The sequence below is a fragment of the Talpa occidentalis genome, unplaced genomic scaffold (assembly GCF_014898055.3).
Source record: "Talpa occidentalis isolate TD23 unplaced genomic scaffold, MPIMG_talOcc4v2.1 talOcc4.16, whole genome shotgun sequence".
NCBI classification, from domain to species: Eukaryota; Metazoa; Chordata; class Mammalia; order Eulipotyphla; family Talpidae; genus Talpa; species Talpa occidentalis.
The window spans coordinates 77,290,709-77,313,274 of record NW_023601653.1 but is presented as its reverse complement, the minus strand read 5'-3'; the positions used below and the strand labels follow the sequence as shown (position 1 = coordinate 77,313,274).

Below are 22,566 nucleotides of genomic sequence, written 5' to 3'. Positions count from 1 at the left end.
ACTTCGGTCCTTCTGCCTGCTCTGCTCCCCGCTCTGGCTCTGGTGAATTCTCTCACCCTCCCGCGCTTCTGACTGTACCCAGTGCATGTATAAACAAAACAAAAACAAACAAACAAATAAATAAAATAAAACATGCCTCTATTAAAAAAAATTAAAAAAAAAAGTTTTAATAGGAGAAAAGGCAGTTCTGACACAAAAAATAGTCACTGCAAAGGCACAGTGAGTAAAATGAGCCTGTCAGGAAAAGAAGTGAGGAAACCAGTCTGTCTGACATTAGTAGGACAGGCAGGTTGATGACAGAGTTGCGATTCATTTGCTGACTGGGCAATATCAACAAGCACTTACACTAAAGGATGCTGCATACTGTCCTCATGCAGCTTACAAGTGGAGCTAAGACTACTTAAGCAAAGGATAATTCCACAACTTCAAGATACCTGAAAAATAACTATAACATATGGGTAACATTGAAGACCAGAGCTCAGAGAACCAACAAATGAGGAAGCTGTCTTTTTTAACAGGAAGTTCATCTTCTAGCATTTCCCTTGGTCTGTTTGAAGAAAACAAGCAAAGAACTATGAGAGGAAAACACGTACTAATGCTCTTTCAACATGCTTAATTTAAAAAAGAAAATATCTCCAAGCTAGAGAGGAAGTCCAAAAAGTAAGAATGGCAATTCTTTAAAATTTTAAGACAGCATATTTACATTAGCCTTTTCTTTGTTTACTAAACAAGAAACTATCAGAAGCTTCTGCCTAACAATTCCTGCTGGGTCTTTTTTTTTTTAAGATTTGATTTTATTTAGTTACGCATACAAGAGCTGGGGGATGAGAGGATTCACCAGTGACAAAGTAGGGAACAGAACAGGCAGATCCATTAAAATACACTGCTGAGGGGAGCAGCGGGCAAGACAGGAGAGGTCTGGTGCGGTATGTGGATCAGCTCCCCAGTGGGGTGGAGGGTGGGAATCGATGTCATATTATAGTGGCTATTGATAGCTTCATAGTGCTGAGACTTAACCCCCTGAGCCACCAGGGAGGCCCCTTGCTGATTTCATCTTTATAAAGAAGACTTTAGTGACAAGACTGGTCAGTACCATGAAACACATTTATGCCTGATCTGAGTTAAAACCTACAAGTTTGAGTCTCTGAATAACTTGAAACAACATAATCCAAGGTCCCTAAAAATGAAGAAAAAAGTCACATAGATGTTTTAACTCATCCCTAGAAGCAACAGTCCCTTGAAAATAGAAATATTAGAGCACTATTCCTTCACAAGAAAATAACTCCAAGAAAAATCAATTGTAATACATGTCATTTACATAAATACATACATTAATTTCATAATTTAACATTAAAATATCCCGGGGGGGGGGGGACACACTAAAAATCTTTTGAACCAGATTGTAACCACAATCATGTGTCAATAGTCCAGAAGATCAAATTCAGTGAAGATCTTTCCAAGGTGCCAGACCTGTGGATTTCACTTAGGGCTGTCCAATACATTAGGTATTGTCCATCCAAAATATTAATGTTTTCCTCCTGGGTTTCCCTTTCCAGCTTTTATATCCCCATGTCAATTCATGGAAGAAAAATTAATTTCATATAAAAATATAAATACTTTAGATTATTTTTCACTTTATAGGTAGTCTTATGGGATTTTACCTAACATTTTTTGTTCTTTTAAGAAATAAAGAAGTTCCGTCTTACCAGAAGTTAAGCTGGCATGAGGAAACTTCTCCAAATATAGCTCAGAGTGTTAGCCTCTCTGGTCCTGGCAAAGCAAGGTCAAAAATAGCCAACTTCACTCCAAGTTCTATTTCTCTGAGAATAGGTAGAAACTCCCATTCTTTTCCCTAAGGGAGCCCTAACTCCAAAATTCTGCCTTCTCCAAAGGCAGAAACTGTATCCTCAGCAAAGTAGGGCCCATGAGTTAAGATGGAAACGAATTTTGGTGAAATTATTTGAATCATATTCAGGGAGATGGAGGTAGACAGCAGTGTGGAGTCTGGGGTGGGGTTTGGAGGAAAGCAACACCAGCACACTGTATTTTCAGGCTTCCTATTTTTTATAACAGGTCCCTACCAAATGGAAATCACACAACCATCTTTAGAAGTTGTCAGGATTAGAAGCACATTTCAAAGACTTCATAGAGTAAGCAGCAAAAACAGGACTTGTCCCCAGTTCAAAAGACTCTGCAGTCCAGTTTTCTTTCCCCTTTCATTGTTGAGAATGTTACATTACTGCAGGGAGAAGGGGGTGATCAGGCCATGCCCAACAAAAGGGCGGAACGTGGCACACACTATGTTCCACTCAGGGTTCAGTTGCTTGTTGCTAGTTCTGTTCCCTCATCATCAAGATAACAGAAGCTATTTATTCAGCGCCGATCTACCAGTCAGACAGAGCAGAGAAAGTGCTAGGCACAGGGCTTGTTAAATAATACATAATTGATGGCTACTTTTACAGAGAACTTCTTAAGTGAATTTAGGAAAGGCTGGCTTCTTAGAGGAAACTGAGTGGAAGAGAAACCAGGCGGAAACCAGGCAGTAAAAAGGGGAAGAACAAGTCAGAGTGGGCATTTTTCTGAGAAAGGCAACATGTACAAGGTATGGAAGTGAAAAAGCACAGAGCAGTCAAGGAAATGCAAGCATTCACAAGGCTGGGGAGCAGAGGATAAATACAAAAGGGGTAGAGGAATAAGGCTAGAAGTGAAGGCAGGTCTTGGTACATAAAGAGTGCTTTGTTTTTTTTTTTTAAGATTTATTTATTTATGCATACAAGAACTGGGGTGTAAGCCAGAGGGTTGGGGGGGGTGTTTGAGAGGATTCACCAGAGACAGAGTGGGGAGCAGAACAGGCAGATCGACCAAAACACACTGCTGAGGGAAGCAGCAGGAGAGTCAGGAGAGGTCTGCTGCGCCATGTGGGTAGCTCTCTGGCTGGGGATCGAACTCATGCTGCAGTGGCTGCAACTAGCTTCATAGGTTGAGTCTTAACCCTTTGCACCATCAGGGAGGCCCAGGAGTGCTTTGATTTTTATGCCATGGATAAAAGTCAATGAAAGATTTTAAACAAGAAAAAGGGTATGATTACATTTGTGCTTCAGAATGATCATTCCACCACCGCCTGGAGAAGGAGGGACTGTGGACTGAGAGAAGAGAAGGGAGAGAGGCAGTTTAGTTAGGATACCACACCCCCTCAAAGAGAGATAAAAGCTGAACAAAGACTGAAACAAAGTGAATAGACGGGAGGAGGAAGCAGGATCAATGAACTTAAGAGAACCACTGGAAGGACAAACCCAAGTTTTTGATGTGGGCAAATGGACAGTCTAAAATAGGGAATCTGTTTAGTGAATGGAGAGAGACTGAAAAGGAGTATAGTACAGTGCTGGGCTTCCTAAGTGACAGCTAGGAATTGGGGGACCAATGGCATGTCTGGAGCAGAGACTCAGGGCTCCAGACACAGACTAAGGAGCCAAGGCAGGGCCATGAGATTACTCAGCAAACTGGATGTGATGTGAGATGACGGATCATGACAGATATATGTAATACCCGTAACAGGAAGGAGCTAGCAAAAGGAAGCCCAGGAGAGAGCGTAAGAAGAAACAATAAGGGAGCTGGAGGGAAACATGCCATCAAATCTAAGGAAGGAGAAAGCTTTATAGAGATAATGATCCTCAGTATCCAATGCCACAGAAAGGTGCTGGAGCCCGTGAGTACTTTTCAGTCTGAAATCAGAATCATTGGTGGCCTTGGAGAAGGCTTTTTCAGAGACTTGATAAGGCAGAAGCAATGCACTGAGGAGTGAGCAAAGGTAAGAAATAAGATAAAGGAAATGTAGGCTACACCTCTGAGGATCTCTCAGAGGGAAAGAATGTGAACACAGGAGAGCGAGCAGATTCCAATGCCAGAGAGTAGGAAGCTGCTTTTATTTCTTTGAGATGAGAAATTTCAGCATGTTATAGGCTTAAGAGAAGGAGCTGAGAGGCAGGTGTTAAGTGAGACTGAAAATGAGAGAAGGGGACAAATGCAAGAAGACTGTGACTGAATAGATCAATTCCTGAAATGAGATCTCAAGACCCCAGAGAAGGGATGAGACTCAGAAGACAGTCAGATGGACGCAGTGTAGATGAGGAAGGGGAGATTTCTTTCTCTGAGCAAAGAAGGAAAGAGGATAAGGGTGGGAATGATTAGATAAGTCTCTGAAGGAGTCTGGCTCTCCTTACAAGCTAGGGAAAATGAAAGGGGTAACACATACACTTGGTTCTTAACTTCGCTTTATATTCCTCTTCAAGAAACTGGTGAAAGCTGTGGACTCTGCTCCCAAAAAGGCACATAAGCACTCACATTCAAAATTCTGTACACAATTTCAGAGTTTCCAGGTCTGCTGAAGTCAATCCACGTATCCATAGATTCTGTCCCATGTGACACCATGGAATTCCAAAAAATAACCTTTCAGAACCAATTCTGTTCACAGGAAAACATCCACACAGGAAAGCAACTTATTTCTTATAAGCACAAAAGTATGAAAACTCTATTTAAACCTCTATGACATAACCAGTCACCAAAAAGAGATGGATTACTTGATGTGCACAAAAGCACTTGACTTAGACTCTAGGGATAAGGGCATAGAAAACCATCCCCACCTTTAGGAAACCTATAATGGAAAGGCAATGAGAGACAAAACCTTAGATTCAGCAAGAGCTGAAGTATTTTTAAAAGATTAAAGAGCAACCCAGAGCTAAAGGGAGACAAAAATCAGATCCTTGGGTCTGAAGATAGAGGACAGACGATTGCTGGTGGTAGGTGCAACTCACAGGAAAAGAGGATATAAGAAAATTTTTGAAGGAAGAATCAAAAAATCTGTTCACTAAGGGTAAGTCAAAAACCATTTGAAAGTTTTGAGGATCCACATTTGCCTTTTCATAGCTTGGAGATGTTTGAGTCCCAAAAACCATACTTAAATTTCAGAGCCCTTTGACAGAAATCTGCAGGTTTAGAAATGATTACATGCCAGATGTCACTATGAAAAAAACAGCTTCTCTTTTTTGTTCAAGCCAACCACCTGCAATGACCCAACATGTGCTGCACTAAGGGTAGAAGGTACCCACAGGAGCAACTCATGAAGTTAGGTCTTACTTTTAAAATTGATATACACACAGATTGATTCCATTCATCACTTCATATGCAACCAGAGTCTACTAAGTAACACAGATATTAAAAACAGCCAAGTCACTATGCATCTGTTCACTATCAGAATCAGTAAAGATTATGTGTACTCAACCCCTCCGTCCACGCTACATACTAGGGCTAGCTTTTCTCCTCTTATCTCATTATAACTCTAATGAGGCTGTCATTCATTTTTTGAGAGTTGAGGAAATTAAAGCCAAAAAGGTACGCAGTCTGTTCAAGGTCACAAGGTAATAAATGACAGGTCAGGACTTAGACTCACACCCACCAGATGCCAAAACCAGTGCTTCTCAGATGATTACACAAGCGCTTCATACCAAAAATCAAATTCCCAAGACAGAGAGACTTTGTTTCAATTCAAATCAAATTGAAGTGAGCAAAAATTTATTGCACTCCTAAAACAAGAGGGAAAGAGTTGGGTACTTATTTGAAGTTTCAGCTGTGAATGAGTTCTGTCGGAGCTTACACTGAGTTGAAAGGAGAAACAATTTAAATAATTACAAAACATAAGATTGGCAAAAAAAACGATGCCAAGTACAAGTACTCTAGGGTTTAAAGTGAGAGAGTTTGCCGTGGTCAAAGCGAGGTTTATAAAAAAGGTAGTACTTCAACTGAACTCAAAGAAATATGAGAAGTTGTGCAAACAAGCAGGAAGGAATATTTCAAAGAGTAATCCTGAATTAATCATGAGAAGGACCAAGGGAGAACTGCAGTAATAATACTACACATACAGGGATATGGTCCTTTTTAGCCAATCACCTGAACTTTCAGCTCTTAGGTGCTAACCCTGCGCTAATACGGGCCAGGAAAGAAACCGATGGTTGGGCTGAGAGTGAAAAGTTAATGATTTATCTTATTCAGCTCAATGGTATGGGGCTGTCAAATAAGAATAATTTTTCAAGATACACACCAGAACTAGGGTGTCCAAACAAGCTCTTACCTTTTACAGTAAAGCTGATTACTCCTCCAACAAATTTGCCTGTCATGCCTCCTCTAAAACTGCCCTCAAAATCAGTTTACGGTCATTCTAATTTTTTGGAGAGTCATAACTAAAACCAATTTTTAATCACTCTCATCTTCTCAGTCACAACTAGCTTGGGCTCCAAAAAAGATCAACCCATTTTTCTCTATTTCAGTCTAAATAACCTACAAAATGAAAGTCTACCTGCAAAGAATTAAAATTTGCCACCATGAGAATTTTCAAAAGAACGTGCCAGGCGCCCAGGAAGCAATTCCTAAAGATGAGTTCCAACAGATACATGCAAGTTTTAAAGGGTAGATGATGCCAGGTTTTGGTTATTTAAAAATGCACACCTGACTTTCCTTAATACTTATCACTTCAGGTGTGACAAATGTTTTCCTAATTTTCTGATAAGGGCGTATGCTATGCACTCATGACTATGCTATGCATTTTGGGGGGAGTGGCCCACTTTCCAACTGTAGGTGAAGTGAGAAAATTTATTAGTTTTCTGGTGGTGTCATTCTACTTGCCTGCCTCTGAGACTGTGAAATACAATTTCCATGCAGCCTCTTTCCATCTTCCTCTTCAACTCCCCCCACTCTTTCCCATTCCTAAAAGGCGACAGACTTCAACTCCTAGGAAGCAGTCTGCCCCGATCCCTACGCCTTCAAGGTGGACTCTGTGCCAAGCTGTAAGGACCACAGAGATGTGTTAACGAAATGCACAGGAGAAAGGGAGGATGTGACTGTGCTGTATTTATGCTCAAAGAGGTGGGCAAATGAGGACCCCATCCTGTAAGTGTCATCTTAAATACCTTTCCAGTCGCCATCTCTGGACTCAGACACTGGAAAATTTGAGCTCCAGATGTATGGGATTTACGACTTCTTTCTTGTCTTCACTCTTAGGACTGAACTGTACAAGCCAAATCAGTCTTCTCTACTAGCCAATCTTGTCTTATATTTAAGAGTGTTCTGCTCTTTCTTTTTCACAATGACAAAACAGACAGTTCCCTCTTTTCTTAGAAGGCAGTCTCTATACAGAACTCATCATGGTCTCTTGTACCGTTTGGTTGGTTTTTGTTGTTATTGTTTGTTCGTTTTAAAGATTTTAATTATTTATTTTTTCTTGCACAGAAGAACTGGGTGTAGGCCAGAGATGCAGGGGAGTAAGAGGATTCACCAGAGACAGAATGGGGATTAGAACAGGTGGATTTACTGAACTACACTGCTAACAAGAGCAGCAGGCAAGATAGGAGAGGTCTGCTGCGCCATGTGGGTCAGTTCCCTGGCTAGGGATCAAACTCAGGCCACTACAGAGGGCCATCAGGTGGTAGCACTGAGACTTAACTCCTAGGCCACCAGGGAGGCCCCTTGGTTGATATTTTTAAGTGATTTCTCTATCAGACTTGAAGCCTCCGTCAAAGCTAACTTATTACCTCATTCACTTCTACATATCTCTAGCACACAGTAGGCATAAAATAAGTGTCTCCTGGGTCAAATACATGAATGATAGATTTGAAAGACATTTCAGAAAGAGAGTCAACAGGACTGTTTGGAATTGTGGCACATAACTGGTTTGTAGCATATCCTTAGAATAAAAATTAGAGTTAATAGCTTGTGCAATAGCAGTAAAGATATTCAAATCATTCGATGGTAACAGGTGCCATAATTACATGGCAGCTTGAGATAATAGCACTTATTACATAAGCAACTTTACACAAAACCTTTAACTTTCCCCTTCGGTTAAACCAACAAAATAGAAAAGGTAGGACAGGTGATAACGCTACCTATTCTACCTAATCACAAAGTTGTAGTAAAGCTCAAATGACTTAATGTATAAAATCATTACAGAAATATAATGTATTAGCAGGCAAATTTAAACAAATAATTTTCATCATTAGTGTTACTTTATGTGCGCACACGATCTAAAATGTATGACTAAAGTTCAGAAAACAGAGCTTATTGTCAAACAGATAATTAATATACGATTAATATAATAATAAATGTGGGTCATGAAAAAAATTCCAAACATGGGAATACTGTTAGAAACAAACCTCTTACTGAATTTACCTCTAGGAAAGCTCATCATTATGTGCAAGCTCAATTTTAAATAACTCTCCAGACAGTATCCAGCTGTTCTTTTTGGTGCAAGAAGCAGGAGGTTTTCACCACCAAGTCCAGGGTGACCTGCCTGAGGCACCAAACACAGCACCAAGCTCTGCAACACACGCTCTGCGGCAAACATCCCAAGGAGGCACAAACCTACATTTCAGCACAGAGTTGGCTGATCTGTGACCAAAGCCTGCAGCTAAAAATACAGGCAAGCACAAAGAAAATTCTTTAACAGTATACAGCTCAGGCTATTACTATAATTAGGATCAACTACAGCCTGAACCTAAAATATGAAAATCAAGAAATGAGTGCACCAGAGCCGGTGGTATGTGATATAGACAGTTAATTTAACAAAAAAAAAAAAAAAAAGAGAGAGAGAGAGAGAGAGAGACCAGTAACTTGTCAGATCAGTAACTATGGAGAAAATGTAAAACAAACAAAAAAGGTTCATTTGAAATATGCTGCAAACACCACAAATAACACCATGCTACAGATCTGGGGACTGCTGGGCTGTTTTAACTTTATTTGGATTTCTACAAAATGTCTTATCTACTTCTGCAATCAACCATCCTCTACATGAGACAAGAGAGAAAGACAGATGGCCAAGCTGTTGACACTGCAGACGCAGACTCAAGGTTTTTCAACTACATTTGTTCAAGTTGTCCATTGCTAAACAATGAAATATAGACTAGAATAATACAGATCTACAAGGAACCAGTTCAAAATAAGTCACGTGCCAAAAAAATCCTGCAGTCGAAAGCAAACCCTGCATCTGTACTTAAAATGTTTAAGCTTGATTCCAGTTTGTAGGAGTTTCACACTTTTCTGAAGGAAAGAAAGGTGAGCTAATCTGTGTGAGTCCTAGAAATAGTTCCTCAGAATCATCTCTAGAAACACCCAGAGAAGTAAACAATAATCAGCTGAAAGCAGATATAGCAAGAATAAGGAGCTTCCAGGATTTCCCTCTCTGTGTAAAAGCAATCAACTCCTATTTTTAATCTTGCTCTGACGCAAACATCGAGCCAAACCTCTCTTTCTGGCTAATCATAGATCGCTAACTTGTTACTATAAAGTCAGTTTAAAGTCAGATTAGAATGGAAGTCATCACAGATTTAATGACTGCTTGAGTCTAGAAGAATAAGGTATCCTGAGAAACAGAACCTGTGTTCATGCCCTGAACACTTCACAAGAACAAATTCATCCACCACCAAGGGTTCTGGGGACTGGCCAAAGAGTAACTTCCCAAACTGATTAATTGAAAAATAATACGTTGGTAATTAAGTTCAAATGAAAACAACACCTCCCTATACATTGGGAAAATCTAACAGGGTTATTAAAAATAATTATTTCCTTCCATGCCCAACTGGATTTAAATACTCAACTCTACTTCTGGCTTTTCACTGTATCTATCATATTGGGGAGGGCAGGGAAGGGAGATAAAGCCTCCACAAGTAAACAAAAAAGTCAGAACTCTCCTGGGAACTTGTCCACATTCTTCTTTTCCAATCAACAATTTTTAATCCACTTGAAAAAATGCTCGTGAAGAGGGCCTCTGGCAAAGAATTCAGCAAGAATATGCAACTCTGGGGACACGGCTATAGTCCTGACATCAAGTTTGGAGAAAATGCTGCTTTTGTCTCAGAGGCAGCCGGGGATGAAAACAGGAACTTTATGGAGAACTGATCGCAACTGCAGAGAAGCCCGATCACATGCCCACAACAGAGATCGTTTCTCTCATTGTTGTCCAAGGGACTTCTCCAATAATAGTGGCTTGTTTGAGGCCTTTATTCGAATTCTGAAAATAAATCCAGCCCTCCTCGTACCAACCCGTCGTCAAAAGAAAGAGGGTGCTGGGCAGGATCTGCCTGTAACCCGCAGCCACCTCTCTTCCCTCTTCACCCCAAAGGTGACCAGATGCGGAAAATTCAGGCCAAAGGCGGTCGGGGGAGGGGAGGGGAGGCGAGGGGAGGCGAGGGAAGGGGAGGGGGCGGCGGGCGCCGCCGCCAGTGACAAGGCTGGTCCCAGCCCGGCCCCGGGTGCCTCTCCCCGGACGAAGGCCACAGCTTCGGCCCCTCGGCGGCCCCCCCGCACTCCTGTCACCGGGGAGGCACCTCGCATTGTTACCGGGAGAAGAAACGCTGCGGATTTCCCGTGGTCTGTCTCCGAGGGGGCGGGGGGCAGCGCGGGCGAGGGGCGCCCCTCGCAGAGGGCAGCGCGGGGCGCAGGCTGTCAGCGCCCCGCTCGCGGGCGCGCCCCCCCCCACCGTGTCCAGCCAGCCTCCCGGGCTGAGGCCGGAGAGAGCAGCTTTGTCTCAGGTTTTGGGGGGCAGGGAGAGCAGATGCCGCCCGGGCCCGGGGGGACTCGCCCCCAAGCCCTGGCTGAACCCGCGCCCGGAAAACACAATGAAGGCGAGGAACCCCACCGGGGGGGCGGGGGGACAGCCCTCCCGGGAGCGGCGGGGCCCCGAGTCCGTCTCCCGCGCGCGCTCGGCCCCGGGGTCCGGGTCGCTCCCGCCCGCGCCGGCCGCGGCTCCTACCCTCCGAGAGCTCCAGCTCCAGCTCCGCCAGCTGCGCCCGCACCTCGGGCGGCAGCGCCGCCACCGCGGCCGGCGCGGGCTCCAGGCCTCGCTCCGCCATCCCGGCTCCGCCAGCCGCGCTCCGGAAGACGAGAGAGGGGGCCGCGGGAGGGACGGCTGACGCGGCCCACACCCCAGCTACAGAATCCGGCTCCGGCCGCCGAGCGCCGCCAGCGCCGCCGTCGCAGCCGCCGCCGCCATGAGCGCGGGTCACGTGACGGCGAAGCCCCGCCCCGGGCGGAAGACGCACCGCCCCCGCGCCGGCCCGGCCCGCACGCCCGCGCGGACGGCGCCCCCTGCCGGCAGCTTCCGGGGCGACGCGCCCCGGCCCGCCGCCCTGTTCTCCGGCGCGAAGTTGGGCTCTGGGTGGTGTCAGCGCGGGTGGGTACGGTTTGCCTTTTAGAAACGCACGAGCAAGGCGTCTTCCTGGGTCCCGGGTCTTAATTTTCCTGTTCCCTTCGCTTGGTAATGTATGATTTTGTCTTATCTGGGCCTCCGTTTCCTCCTGATTGACACCTGCCCATTTACAAGGACCTGATCGCAGGCCACTGCTTGTTTGGGCTTTGCTGCCCCATCTGCCAGTTTTGTTTCTACCTCCTTCTAGCTTAAGACAGGAGAGGGAGAATCTGTCCTCCTGCCTAGGTTTCTAATTACTGGCAACAAGGGAACTTAGTCTTGTCTTTTTATCACCTTCAGTGTATTACCTAATATGCGTTTCGAAAATATTATTACTGTAATCCAGTATAAAGGAGACTCCAAAGCTTTGCGTGTATTTTCCAGGAACCACTGAGAAGATGCTTTATATTGTCATTCATATTCTTCCTTTGAATTTTTAGGGGCCCCCCCTGGTGGCGCAAGGGGTTAAGCCCCGCTCTGGCCCAGCAGACCTCTCCTGTCTCGCCTCAGCAGTGTATTTCAGTCAGTCTGCCTGTTCTTTTCCCCACTCTGTCTCTGGTGAATCCTGTCACCCCCACCCACAACTCTGGCCTGTACCCCAGCTCTTGTATGCATTAATAAATAAATCCTTACCAAAAAAAATAGTATTGAATTTTTTGATAATCTAATGCCATTGGCAGGAATATGGATGGAGCTAGAAGGGATTATGCTGAGTGAAATAAATCAAAAGGAAAAATAATATTGGATGGGTTCATTTATAGGAGGAATACAGAGGAACAAAATAAGGGATCAGGGAAAAAATAACAATCTAAAAAAAGACACGACATAACTAAACAAAAATAATCAGACAACTACAAATCAGAGACGCTGCAGGGGAGGGGGAGGGGAGGGAGCAAAAACGCGGGTGGGAGGAGCACAAGGGACTAAGGTGATGGTGCACGGGTGAATTAGGGGTGGACATTTTATGGGGACTAAACCTGATATAAAATATATACAAATAAAGAAATTAATTATAAAAATAGTATTGCATTTTTTTAATGTCAAATCCCCTATTTGAGGAATTTCAATGTTTGCACTTCATTTCCATGCTGATACGAAATCGGTCCTTTAAGAGAACAAGGTACAGTATCTGTTCAGTGTTTTGTCATTCATGGGATAGAAAGGAGAGAGAAAAAATTTTAAGTTGAGAAAAGAATTTTACCTTGAAAAAGGGTGGTGACATCATGGCTGATTGAGGGGTGGACTTTGAAATTTCCTTATAACTACAATGTATGGAGAATCTATGAGAATATAAGCATCTGCCTCCTCTATTTTACCCAGTATTGTTGCAGTTTTTGTTTTTTTAAAAGGTTTATTTTATTTATGCATAGAACTGGGGTGTAGGCCAGAGGTGTGGAGGATGAGAAGGTTTACCAGAGGGCCTCCCCGGTGGCGCAGCGGTTGAGCGCTGGGTTGCAAAGCTGCCCCGCAGCCTCTGCAGCGCCGGTTAGATCCCCGGCTGCTCCCCGGCCACTGGAGGAGGGTCCCCCATGGCGCGCAGACCTCTCCTGCCGCCCGCTGCTCCCCTCAGCAGTGTACTTCGGTCCTTCTGCCTGCTCTGCTCCCCGCTCTGGTGAATTCTCTCGCCCTCCCGCGCTTCTGACTGTACCCAGTGCTTGTATAAATAAATAAATGTTTAAAAAAAAAAGAGGTGGTTTACCAGAGACAGAGTGGGGAGCAGAACAGGCAGACTGACTGAAATACACTGCTGAGGGGAGCAGTGGCCAAGACAGGAGAGTTCTGCTATGCCATATGTGGGTCAGCTTGCTGGCCGGGGACTGAATTCAGGCCGCAGCAGTGAGAGTGCTGAGATTTCATGAGATTTAACCTGTAGGCCACCAGGGGTTGATGAGTGTGAGTTAGACTATTGGATGGAGAGATACAGCTTAACCATCTGCGTTGCTCCAGGCGAAACCCAACCAACCACAAGGCCATACACCGATAGTTGATCAGTCCACAAGTGAGCCCAACCCAGTCAATGTGTTAGCATGCATGCACACCAAGGGGTACCCCAGGACTCTCAAACTCACACTGTAAAGGGATACAGCCAGCTATGTGCACAAAGATAAAGCATATTTAGCATAAACAAAAGTTAATGATTTGGGCCTCCCCTGGTGGTGCAGCAGTTGAGCGCTGGGCTGCGAAGCTGCCCGCAGCCTCTGCAGCGCCGGTTTGATCCCTGGCCACCAGCGAAGGTCCCACATGGCACGACAGACCTCTCCTGCCGCGCCCACTGCTCCCCTCAGCAGTGTACTTTGTCAGTCTGCCTGTTCTGTTCCCTGCTCTGGCTCTGGTGAATTCTCTCACCCTCCCGCGTTTCTGACTGTACCCAGTGCTTGTATAAATAAATCTTAAAAAAAAAAAAAAAAACAGAAGGGGGTGAAAAGGGTCAGGTGAGTCTGGGACCAAAGGAGCAAAATCAAAGTACAAGTCAAGATAATGGCTGCCCATTGTCAGCCTCCCCATGTCTCTCAACCACCTGTTTGCTCCAAGTTCCCCAAGTCCCTGGTGCAAGTCCAAAGCTGAGACAGAAGGGAGCATTTCTTCTCCACGTCTCCCCCTCAAGATCAATTGCCTTCTGTGTTAGATAACTTCACCTGGCCACTCAGCTCTGTCCATCGTTGTGGGGCAGGGAAAATGGCACTTCCCTTTTATGGAGATGTTACAAAGGCACATGAGCGAAAAATGGGTGTCATTTAAAGCTACTCATTTTCGTCACTTTGTTACACAGCAAAAGCTGATAACTGGGTCTGATATGAGCTCAGGAACAATGTCTTCTGCATAGCTCTTCTTCTGAATGGGGCTATAATTGTACAGACTCTTCCTTGCAGTGGTTTTCAAACTTCAGCATGCCTCAGAACCACATGGAAAGGTTATTAAAACAGAGTTGGCTGGACCTCCCCGGTGGCGCAGCGGTTGAGCACTGGGTTGTGAAGCTGCCCGCCGGAGGGTCCCACATGGCGTGCAGACCTCTCCTGCCACCCACTGCTCCCCTCAGCAGTGTGCTTCGGTCCTTCTGCCTGATTTGCTCCCTGCTCTGGCTCTGGTGAATTCTCTCACCCTCCCGCGCTTCTGACTGTACCCAGTGCTTGTATAAATAAATATATCTTTAAAAAAATTTTTTTTGCTGCATCTAACACAAAGTTTCTGATTTCATAGCTGTGGATGTGGCCCATTAATTTCTAACAAGTTCCATGGTTAATTTGATGCTGCTGATATGAGCAGCATCTTGAGAAACATTGGTCTGCTGGATGTTTTGAATGGTTAAGGTTTTTTTGGGGTTTTTTTGCATCAAAGAACTGGGGTGCAGGCCAGAGGTACGGGGGATGGTGATGAGAGGATTCAGAGACAGAGTGGGGAGCAGAACTGGCGATCTACTGAAACACGCTGAGGGAAGCAATGGGCGAGACAGGCGAGGTCTGCTGGGCCACATGTGGGTTAGCTCCTGAGAGTGTGATTGTAAAACTTTTACTGCTACACCACGAGGGAGGGCCCATCACATCAATCTTAACTGTTAAATTCCAAACCCCTCTCTCACCTGGACAATCCCCAAGCCATTTTCATAGCTACCAGAATTATGTTCTCATTTTCAAATATTGTCTTCTACTGAAAGATTCTGAGTACTCCCTTTCTGTGACTATGCAGGTGTCTCTTTTTTCATTTATCCTTTTCCTAATGTTCCTTTTAAAATGTAAAACAGGGGCCTGCCCTCGTGGCACAAGGGGTTAAGCACAGCACTACTAAGGAAGCTATTTGCAGCCTCTGCAGCAAGAGTTCGATCCCCCCCAGCGGGCCAGGGAGCTACCCACATGGCACAGACCTCTCCTGACTCGCCCACTGCTCCCCTCAGCAGTGTATTTCAGTCAGTCCGCCTGTTCTGTTCCCCCGCTTAGTCTCTGGTGAATGCTCTCACCCCCCGTGCCTCTGGCCTGTAACCCAGTTCTTGTGCATAAATAAATCAATCCTTAAAAAGAAAATGCAAAATAAAACAAACTTTGAGTGGTTCCCCATTCCTTACAGAATCAAATGAGAAGTAATTTTCTTAGCGGTTGGGCATGACTCGACTACAAATTCTTCAGCTTTTCTCTTGCCATAATCATTTACATCTATGCTACACCCATTCCAAACTAACGTGTTAAATTTGCCAAGTCTGAATTTGTCAAGTCTCTTTGCCTTTGTTGCCCTTTTCGTTAGTATGTATGCCCCATTCTTTTGTCTATCTAGCCACCACGTTGATCAAGACTTAATTCAAAGTTAATGCCTGACCCCAACAGAGGGTTGACAACTCTGTGTATTCCTTTCAAAGCATACAAAACACTTTACAGCAATATTTTGGCTTATAATGCTTGACTGTATAGCTATAAAGGGTGGAGACAATAAATATGGCACTCTGTGTACCTATTGGTTTATAGACTTATTCAAGATCAAAATGGGCATAAATGAAAATTAAGGTCATTATTAGTGTAGGGGTATTTTTAAACAATTGAATATTGATGAAAAACAGCATGCCGCATAAATAGCACAGTAAAATAGTGTTAAAAGAGTAACATTAAAAATTTAAAGCCTACATCTGGAATCTGAGGATTTCCTATTACTCTCTAATTTTTGTATGTGAGTATACACAAGCTGAATTAATTTGTCTAAATATACCAAGTTAGTCTTAGCTATGGGAAGCCTATATTTAACCCACTATGGGGGAAAGCCTTAGATCAACAATTTCTGCAACCTTCAGGCCATGTTTATGGGTGGATTTCATGGTTTCTAGGACACAATTGGTTTGCAAAGTTGGTAACAAAGAAAATGTCTAGAGGTTAAAGTCATGACAAGGTTTATGCTTTTTATTATCTGCAATACGTGACAGATATTATTGGTGAGGACTAGAAATATGAAGTCTTAAATGAAATCACGTTAGGTGCTTAGGATATCTGGTGGTCTGGAGACTAGGTAGGAGAGAGGATGAGGATTGGGATACTGGGGTTAAGGCCGTAACAATTAAGAGAAATAGGAACAGACAAAGCCAAATGATGTTTAGCCTGATCCCCAACATTCATTTTTAAAATTAGCTAGAGAAAATGTAATCTAAGACTTACATATACTGGAGATGAATTGTCTTTTGAATTTAAAAAGACCAACTTTAGTTTGTTACTTTTGCCCCCCTCTACCTCTCCATTAGTTTTCAAATATAATGCAAAAGAACAAGCACAATCATCTCAAAACTACTGATAGTCTCCCTTTCCACGAGTTTTTTTGTTTTGCCACTGAATCCAATCGTGGTGAATGGTACAAACTTTCATTCAGTTCCACAAGTCAAAACTTTCTCATTTTTTGCTACCACCCTCTTTTCTCCTCCAAGTCCATTCAAGCTCTGTTGCTAAATGGTTTTCAAATCTTCCACTTTGCTTCAATGCATCATCATCAGATACATCCTAATTGGTTTCCCACCTGTTCCTAAAATTCAAACTTCAAATCCAGGAGTCTGGGTCAGCTCAGAAGATGGAAGAATGTTCCCCATGCTTTATCTGCAGGATCCTACAATTCTCCCACAGCGTTGTAAATTGGTATATGTAAGTTGTTCCCTCGTGTAGAACAACTGTCCTCCAGTTCATTTAATTCTCCTTCTCTACAAATTATTTGTCCTATTTCTCAGGGAAGCATTTTCCCTCTGTACATTCCCTACTTCAAGCACAAAGATTGATTCCAGCTTTCATATTTATATTAGTTTAGTTTTGCAGTCATTTATGACTATTTCATGTTAAGCAGCAGGAATCTATTGATATTTTTTCTGCCTGGCCCAAAGCCTATAACTTAGTATGCAACAGAACTGGCTAAATGAATTCTGGTTAATATCCTTTATGATTAATTCCAATGCTACATCAACGCCCTCAGTTTTGACAAGTGAAGGTCATAGTTGCTTGCTTGTCCACGGAGGATATGAAATGCAAGATAACTAGAAAATTCAAAATTATACTTCAGTATAACAGCTATGAAACACTTCAGTGTTTTCAAGAAGTACTACAGTCACTAGAAGTTCAGCTGTCACATTAATTTACTGAAATCACCTGCTAAAAAGTCAGAGATTCACTCAGTCCAATTTTGATCTTCTTACAGTTTAAAAATGCAATACAATTATTCAAATTATAATTAAAATTATTCATGGTATAGGGAGGCTGGAGTCCTACTACTGTTAAGCCTGATACAGTTGCTATACAAAGGAAATACAAGTAAAGCAGCTTCACTGATTGGTACAGCAGCTACCAGAAAATGAATTTTCCAAGATCAAAGTTTGAGTATCTTACTCTTTCCTACACCAGAAGAAAATGAAGGTTCTTACTCAGCAATACTATGAAGAAAGTGAAAAGACCCCAGGGTCCTTTAAACCTTCATATAAAGATAGTTTAGATAATTTCCATTACACAGACTTTTAAGGAAATTCATAACCCTTTAGTAGTAATTGTTAAGATTTTAATAAAAGTATCCAAGCATATTACTGAATTGAAATGTAACCTTGGAGACACACTGACATACTGTCCAACAAGGCATAGTTATTTAAAGGGTGTCAAGTACCTCAGTAATGGGACTGTTGACAAAACCATTCATTTAAAATGTAACACAAAAGCCTACATAACAATGCTTACCAATTTGGTTATTAGTCCACCAAAAAGAACACACAATTACACTCAGTTCCTGATATGATAAAGAAATTTTAGTTCTGTGCCCTCCTCTCTAGGGCAAAGTTTAACACTGATATAAGACCCTAAGACTTTGTTAGCACATAACCCCGTTACCTATTATTACTGGATTATTCTGCTCACTGATAATAGTTATCTTCCTTAAGTAACTATTCATTAGCAAATTGAAGTTTTAGTTGTTTAAGGGAGAAATGCTACCAACAAAATGAGTAATTATCAAAATGAATGTTCACATGGAAACTTACCTTATTTACAAACACATTTATGTTATCCCATAATTTGGTAAAAGAGTAAACATTTCTGAATATTTCTGAGAATTAGAGAATCTAATTTGGAATTAGTTTATATGTAATAAAAGACTTAGATTTCTGCTATTAATAAGTTCATCTTAAGTAGACAATTCGAGAATAAACTGATATAACAGCTATGAAACACTCAAGTGTTTTCTAGAAGTACTATAGTCAATAAAAGTTGAGCTGTCACATTAATTTACTGAAACCAGGTGTTAAAAAGCCAGAGATTCACTCGGTTTTCCCATTTTTGCCTTCTTACAGTTTAAAAACAAAATTAAAGACTCATTTAAATTTCCCAATGAGCATTCCTTTAAAAAGCTCCCCAACTCTTTAGCTCTAAGGTTTGATACACTCTAATCTTATGGTTGAAAAGATCAGTGATGTAATGTTTTTCTCTTGAAAATAAAAGTTTGCATACTCCTATCAGGCCATAATCAGACTCATGAAAGCAAAAATCCTGAAAAATTGTAGGGCACATTGCCCTACAATTTTTCCTCCTTTAATAACTGCTTCTGACACTGAAAGAATTAAAGATACCCCAGCATCAAGAAGTGGTATCGTCTAGCTCGCTATCCTTATTTTACAGATGAAATATCACAAACCCCAGACCACCCTTCCCCAAATAAGGCTAAACAAAACAAAAAACAGCTGAGTTCAGAATAGTGATGCAATTAGGAAGGTCAACACAGAAAATTATCCAGAAATAAACACAAGTACTTATTAGACACAAACCACCTAGAGAAAAGGAATGCTTTTTAACCATTTTATTTTTTTTTCTAATTTTGTGTTAATTTCCCATAGCACCTTGGCAATGTTGAAAACAAAAATACAATACAAGGATGTACTCATTTTAACATAATATGCATGAGCATGTGTCATACCATTTTGGGGGGTGGGGGCAGTTTTGACAACACAAACAAATCTAAGCAATGGGCAAAATAAAAGCAAGATTACTGGTTCTGATCCTGCTTCCCAAAACATTTAAGAGATACCACTCAAGAAATACCTGAATCAGGCTGGGGGGGGGGGTGGAGGTGGGGAGGTAAGGTGGATGTGTCTTTTATATATACTAATCACTGTTTTTTTGATAAAAATAAAACCATATATATAATATATATGGCTTGTTGATAGCTGAGTCGTACTTTTAGGATCTACTCAGTGATTATTAAAAGTCCTCAGCCTATAAAAATAAAATTTAAATTCCAAAACTCAGGTGAACTTTAAAAAGGGAATTTATTCTCAACTTGTAAACAAACTATCTTTCAGCTGCTTACAATGTCCTCATTTAGCTAATGGAAACTGAAATGTTTATGTATCTTCTTGGAAGCTCAGACTAGTTAAATTAGCATACACCAAAAAGCCTTAAATTAAATTAATGGCCACCAAAATGTAAGGAAATATAAAAAATTAGAAAGCCATCATATATGATAGCTAAGAATTTAAAGAAGTCTTTCAAAAGCAATACAATGGCCTGTTTTCCCTTTGACCTATTCTGAAAAACAAGCAAAATGGGTACTTTAAAAATATGTTCAAATACTTGGCCAACACAAATATTACAGACTCAACTCCAGTGCTATTCAACTGTCTCAAAGTAAAACCAGTGGACATTTAAGCCAAAAGACTAAATATTAAGGCCATAACTAATAAAACTAGAGAAAGTGTTCAATAACTTTAATACTAGTTTCTGCTACAGCAGAAAAATAAATACTACTTTCTGCTCCTTATTTTCCTTTACACTAGTGAAGATGCTAACACTCCATTATTTAGTCATTTGCAAAGCTAACCTGGTAATTTAAAAAGAAAAAGGAATGTGAAACAAGATTCAAGTTACCTTAATTTTAGAAGCAAAATGAAATCAAAACTTTGCACGTTCTTTGATCACACAAGATCAGCGTAAGATGACAACAAACCCAGTATCACTGAAAGATCTCATCTTCCAAAATCCAGTTGATAAAAAATTTAGATGGATCACTTTTGAACAACCAGTGTCTATATTTGCAAAAATGAAATTACAAAGATTAGAGATAGGCCCTAGATATCATGAAAACCTTATGAGGACTCAAAACAGAGATAGGATTTTGCACTATCTCTATGTACCCTCCTTCATGAAGTACAAGGTGATGAACTTGTGTGACTCTTGTTTTCTTCATGCAGTAAGAACTATGGCAGGAGATCACTGTACCATACATTCAATCATTAATCAATATATTTACTTTTAGCCTCCAACAACCCAAGGAAGTGTTAAGTCATAAGGTGAAGAGAAAATTTTGACATTTAAATCATTCCATCTACAGAATCAAATAAATAGTTGGACTACTATGAATACCCAACCCTTATCAGTTACAGAGTAACTCTGGAAGAAAAGCCAACAGTTTCACACAACTCAGGCATCATTTAGATACAAACCTTAAATCTGTTGTAATAAAATAAATGCTAAATACATACTGTGAATATATATATGTACATATATATAATACACACAACATAAAATTATTCCTCCTCTATACATCCCATCAAAATGGGAACTATTAACTGTAATAAGGCAAATTAAATTAAAAACACTATATTTTATAAGAAATTTAAAAAGGTCATGTCTTTAATTTTCTTCTTTCAATAACATTTGGGGGAAAGGCGAGAAACACACTTGCTTTCTTCAGAAAGACTCTTTTGTGAATCAATTAGAACATTCAGTTTTTAGAAGTTGGGCAGACAAACATTAAGTCACACAAGCACACAAGTAATACAAACCTACTTTTGTGACATTGTAGAAAAAGGTAATGTTTCATTTTAAGTGCAATAATCAAGTTTATAATCCTTACCAAGTGATTTTTATAAAATATTTATTCTCTTAAATCCAATGCATTCAGAGTGTTAACACTTTAAATGTTTATCATTTCCACCAACTGCAGCATTATCTAAGTAAACCAAAATAAGCACTTTCATTATAGATGTATTCAATGATTATTAATACTTTTTTTCTTTTTTAAAGGACCTAAACTTCCCCCAAATTTCAGCACAGGTAGTTTTACTGTTTCATCTAAAAGATGATTTTTAAAAATAGTGTGCAGAAATGAAGAGTTTCAAACTGCTTAAATATATTATACCATGTTATCAATTCACCAAATCAAAAGCAATTACCAAGCTGAATAATAAGTTACAAAGAAATAATAATTCTGGCTTGTACAGAAATGTGCAGTGTTTTCAAAGCTCTGAACAATTAATTACCTACTAATACAAATCTCCAAAGCTTAACTTAGAGTTGGAAGATGAGTTTCACAGTAATGTAATTTTAACCTCCATTTACATTCATTTTAATATATTACTAAGATGTTTACTCTATGTCACAATGGTGCTTTCCAGTGTTCACAATTTACAGTTACATATGTAATTTACTAACAATAAGGGACAGTTATTACTATCACAAACTATCCCTAAAAAGAAAACAAAACCCCACCTTACAGAGAACTTCTGAAAATAGTATGACTTAAAAACAGATTAATGCAACATGGTTTTTAGTATTTTAGCCATTTTCTAAACACCAGCATATAAACCTGCCTATTTAATATGAGAGCTACAACTTTATTCACTGAGAAATTATGCATTAATTTTCTTCAACTAGCTTTCTCATCTTAACTCAAAACTCTCATGACTTGCTGGTTATGTTTCTGTGAATTCCAAACTGAATTACTTTTATTTTGGAGAAGGGGAAGGTAGGAAGGTGACAATACACTGTAAACAGAAAAAAAAGTTGCTCCCAAATTAAGCCTTTAAAAAAAATTTCTTTTACTTCTACACTATTTAACACTTTAAAAGTCAGTTATGTTTCATTGTTAAAACTAAGACAAATAAATTACTGTAGGATCAGTCTGCCCTACCAATCTGGGATCTAAAATTCTAAATACACAAACAGAAAAGTACAATATTTCAAATTCAGAAATTTAGAATAGTTATATGATTTGACTAGACTGGTTAAAGCAGTTAGAAACATACCATTCTGTAGATGGTTGGTTACTTTTTTTTGGGGGGGGGGCAGGTAATGAAAAAAATAACAAATGAAAAACAAAAAATTATTTACTATTTTGGGGAGGGGGGTGAGGAAATCACAGAGCAGTTTAAACTTCTGAAGTCCATTTGACCTATTCACTAGATCTAAGACAAAATTTCGATTTTTAAAATAATCCCCATTCTTTTGAGTATCAAACTGATTGGTAGTCACATTCCAAGTACAATCAAAGTTTAACAGTTTGTTGAATGAAATATTAGTAAAGTCAAAAAGACAGACTAAATTTCAAACCGGAAAAAAAAATCTACTCAGGTA

General features: G+C 40.9%; 1 protein-coding gene across 2 annotated transcripts in view; it reads right to left on the bottom strand.

Annotated features, from left to right (window-relative positions):
- DIP2B (disco interacting protein 2 homolog B) overlaps positions 1-10,922 on the bottom strand; it is a 179,093-nt gene extending 168,171 nt beyond the window's left edge. For both annotated transcript variants that reach the window (XM_054696612.1, XM_037514726.2), the window contains exon 1: positions 10,793-10,922. In XM_054696612.1, the coding sequence (XP_054552587.1) occupies positions 10,793-10,892 (100 nt within the window). In that variant the 5' untranslated portion in view covers positions 10,893-10,922. The remainder of the gene's footprint in view (positions 1-10,792) is intronic.
- Positions 10,923-22,566: the final 11,644 nt, after the last annotated feature.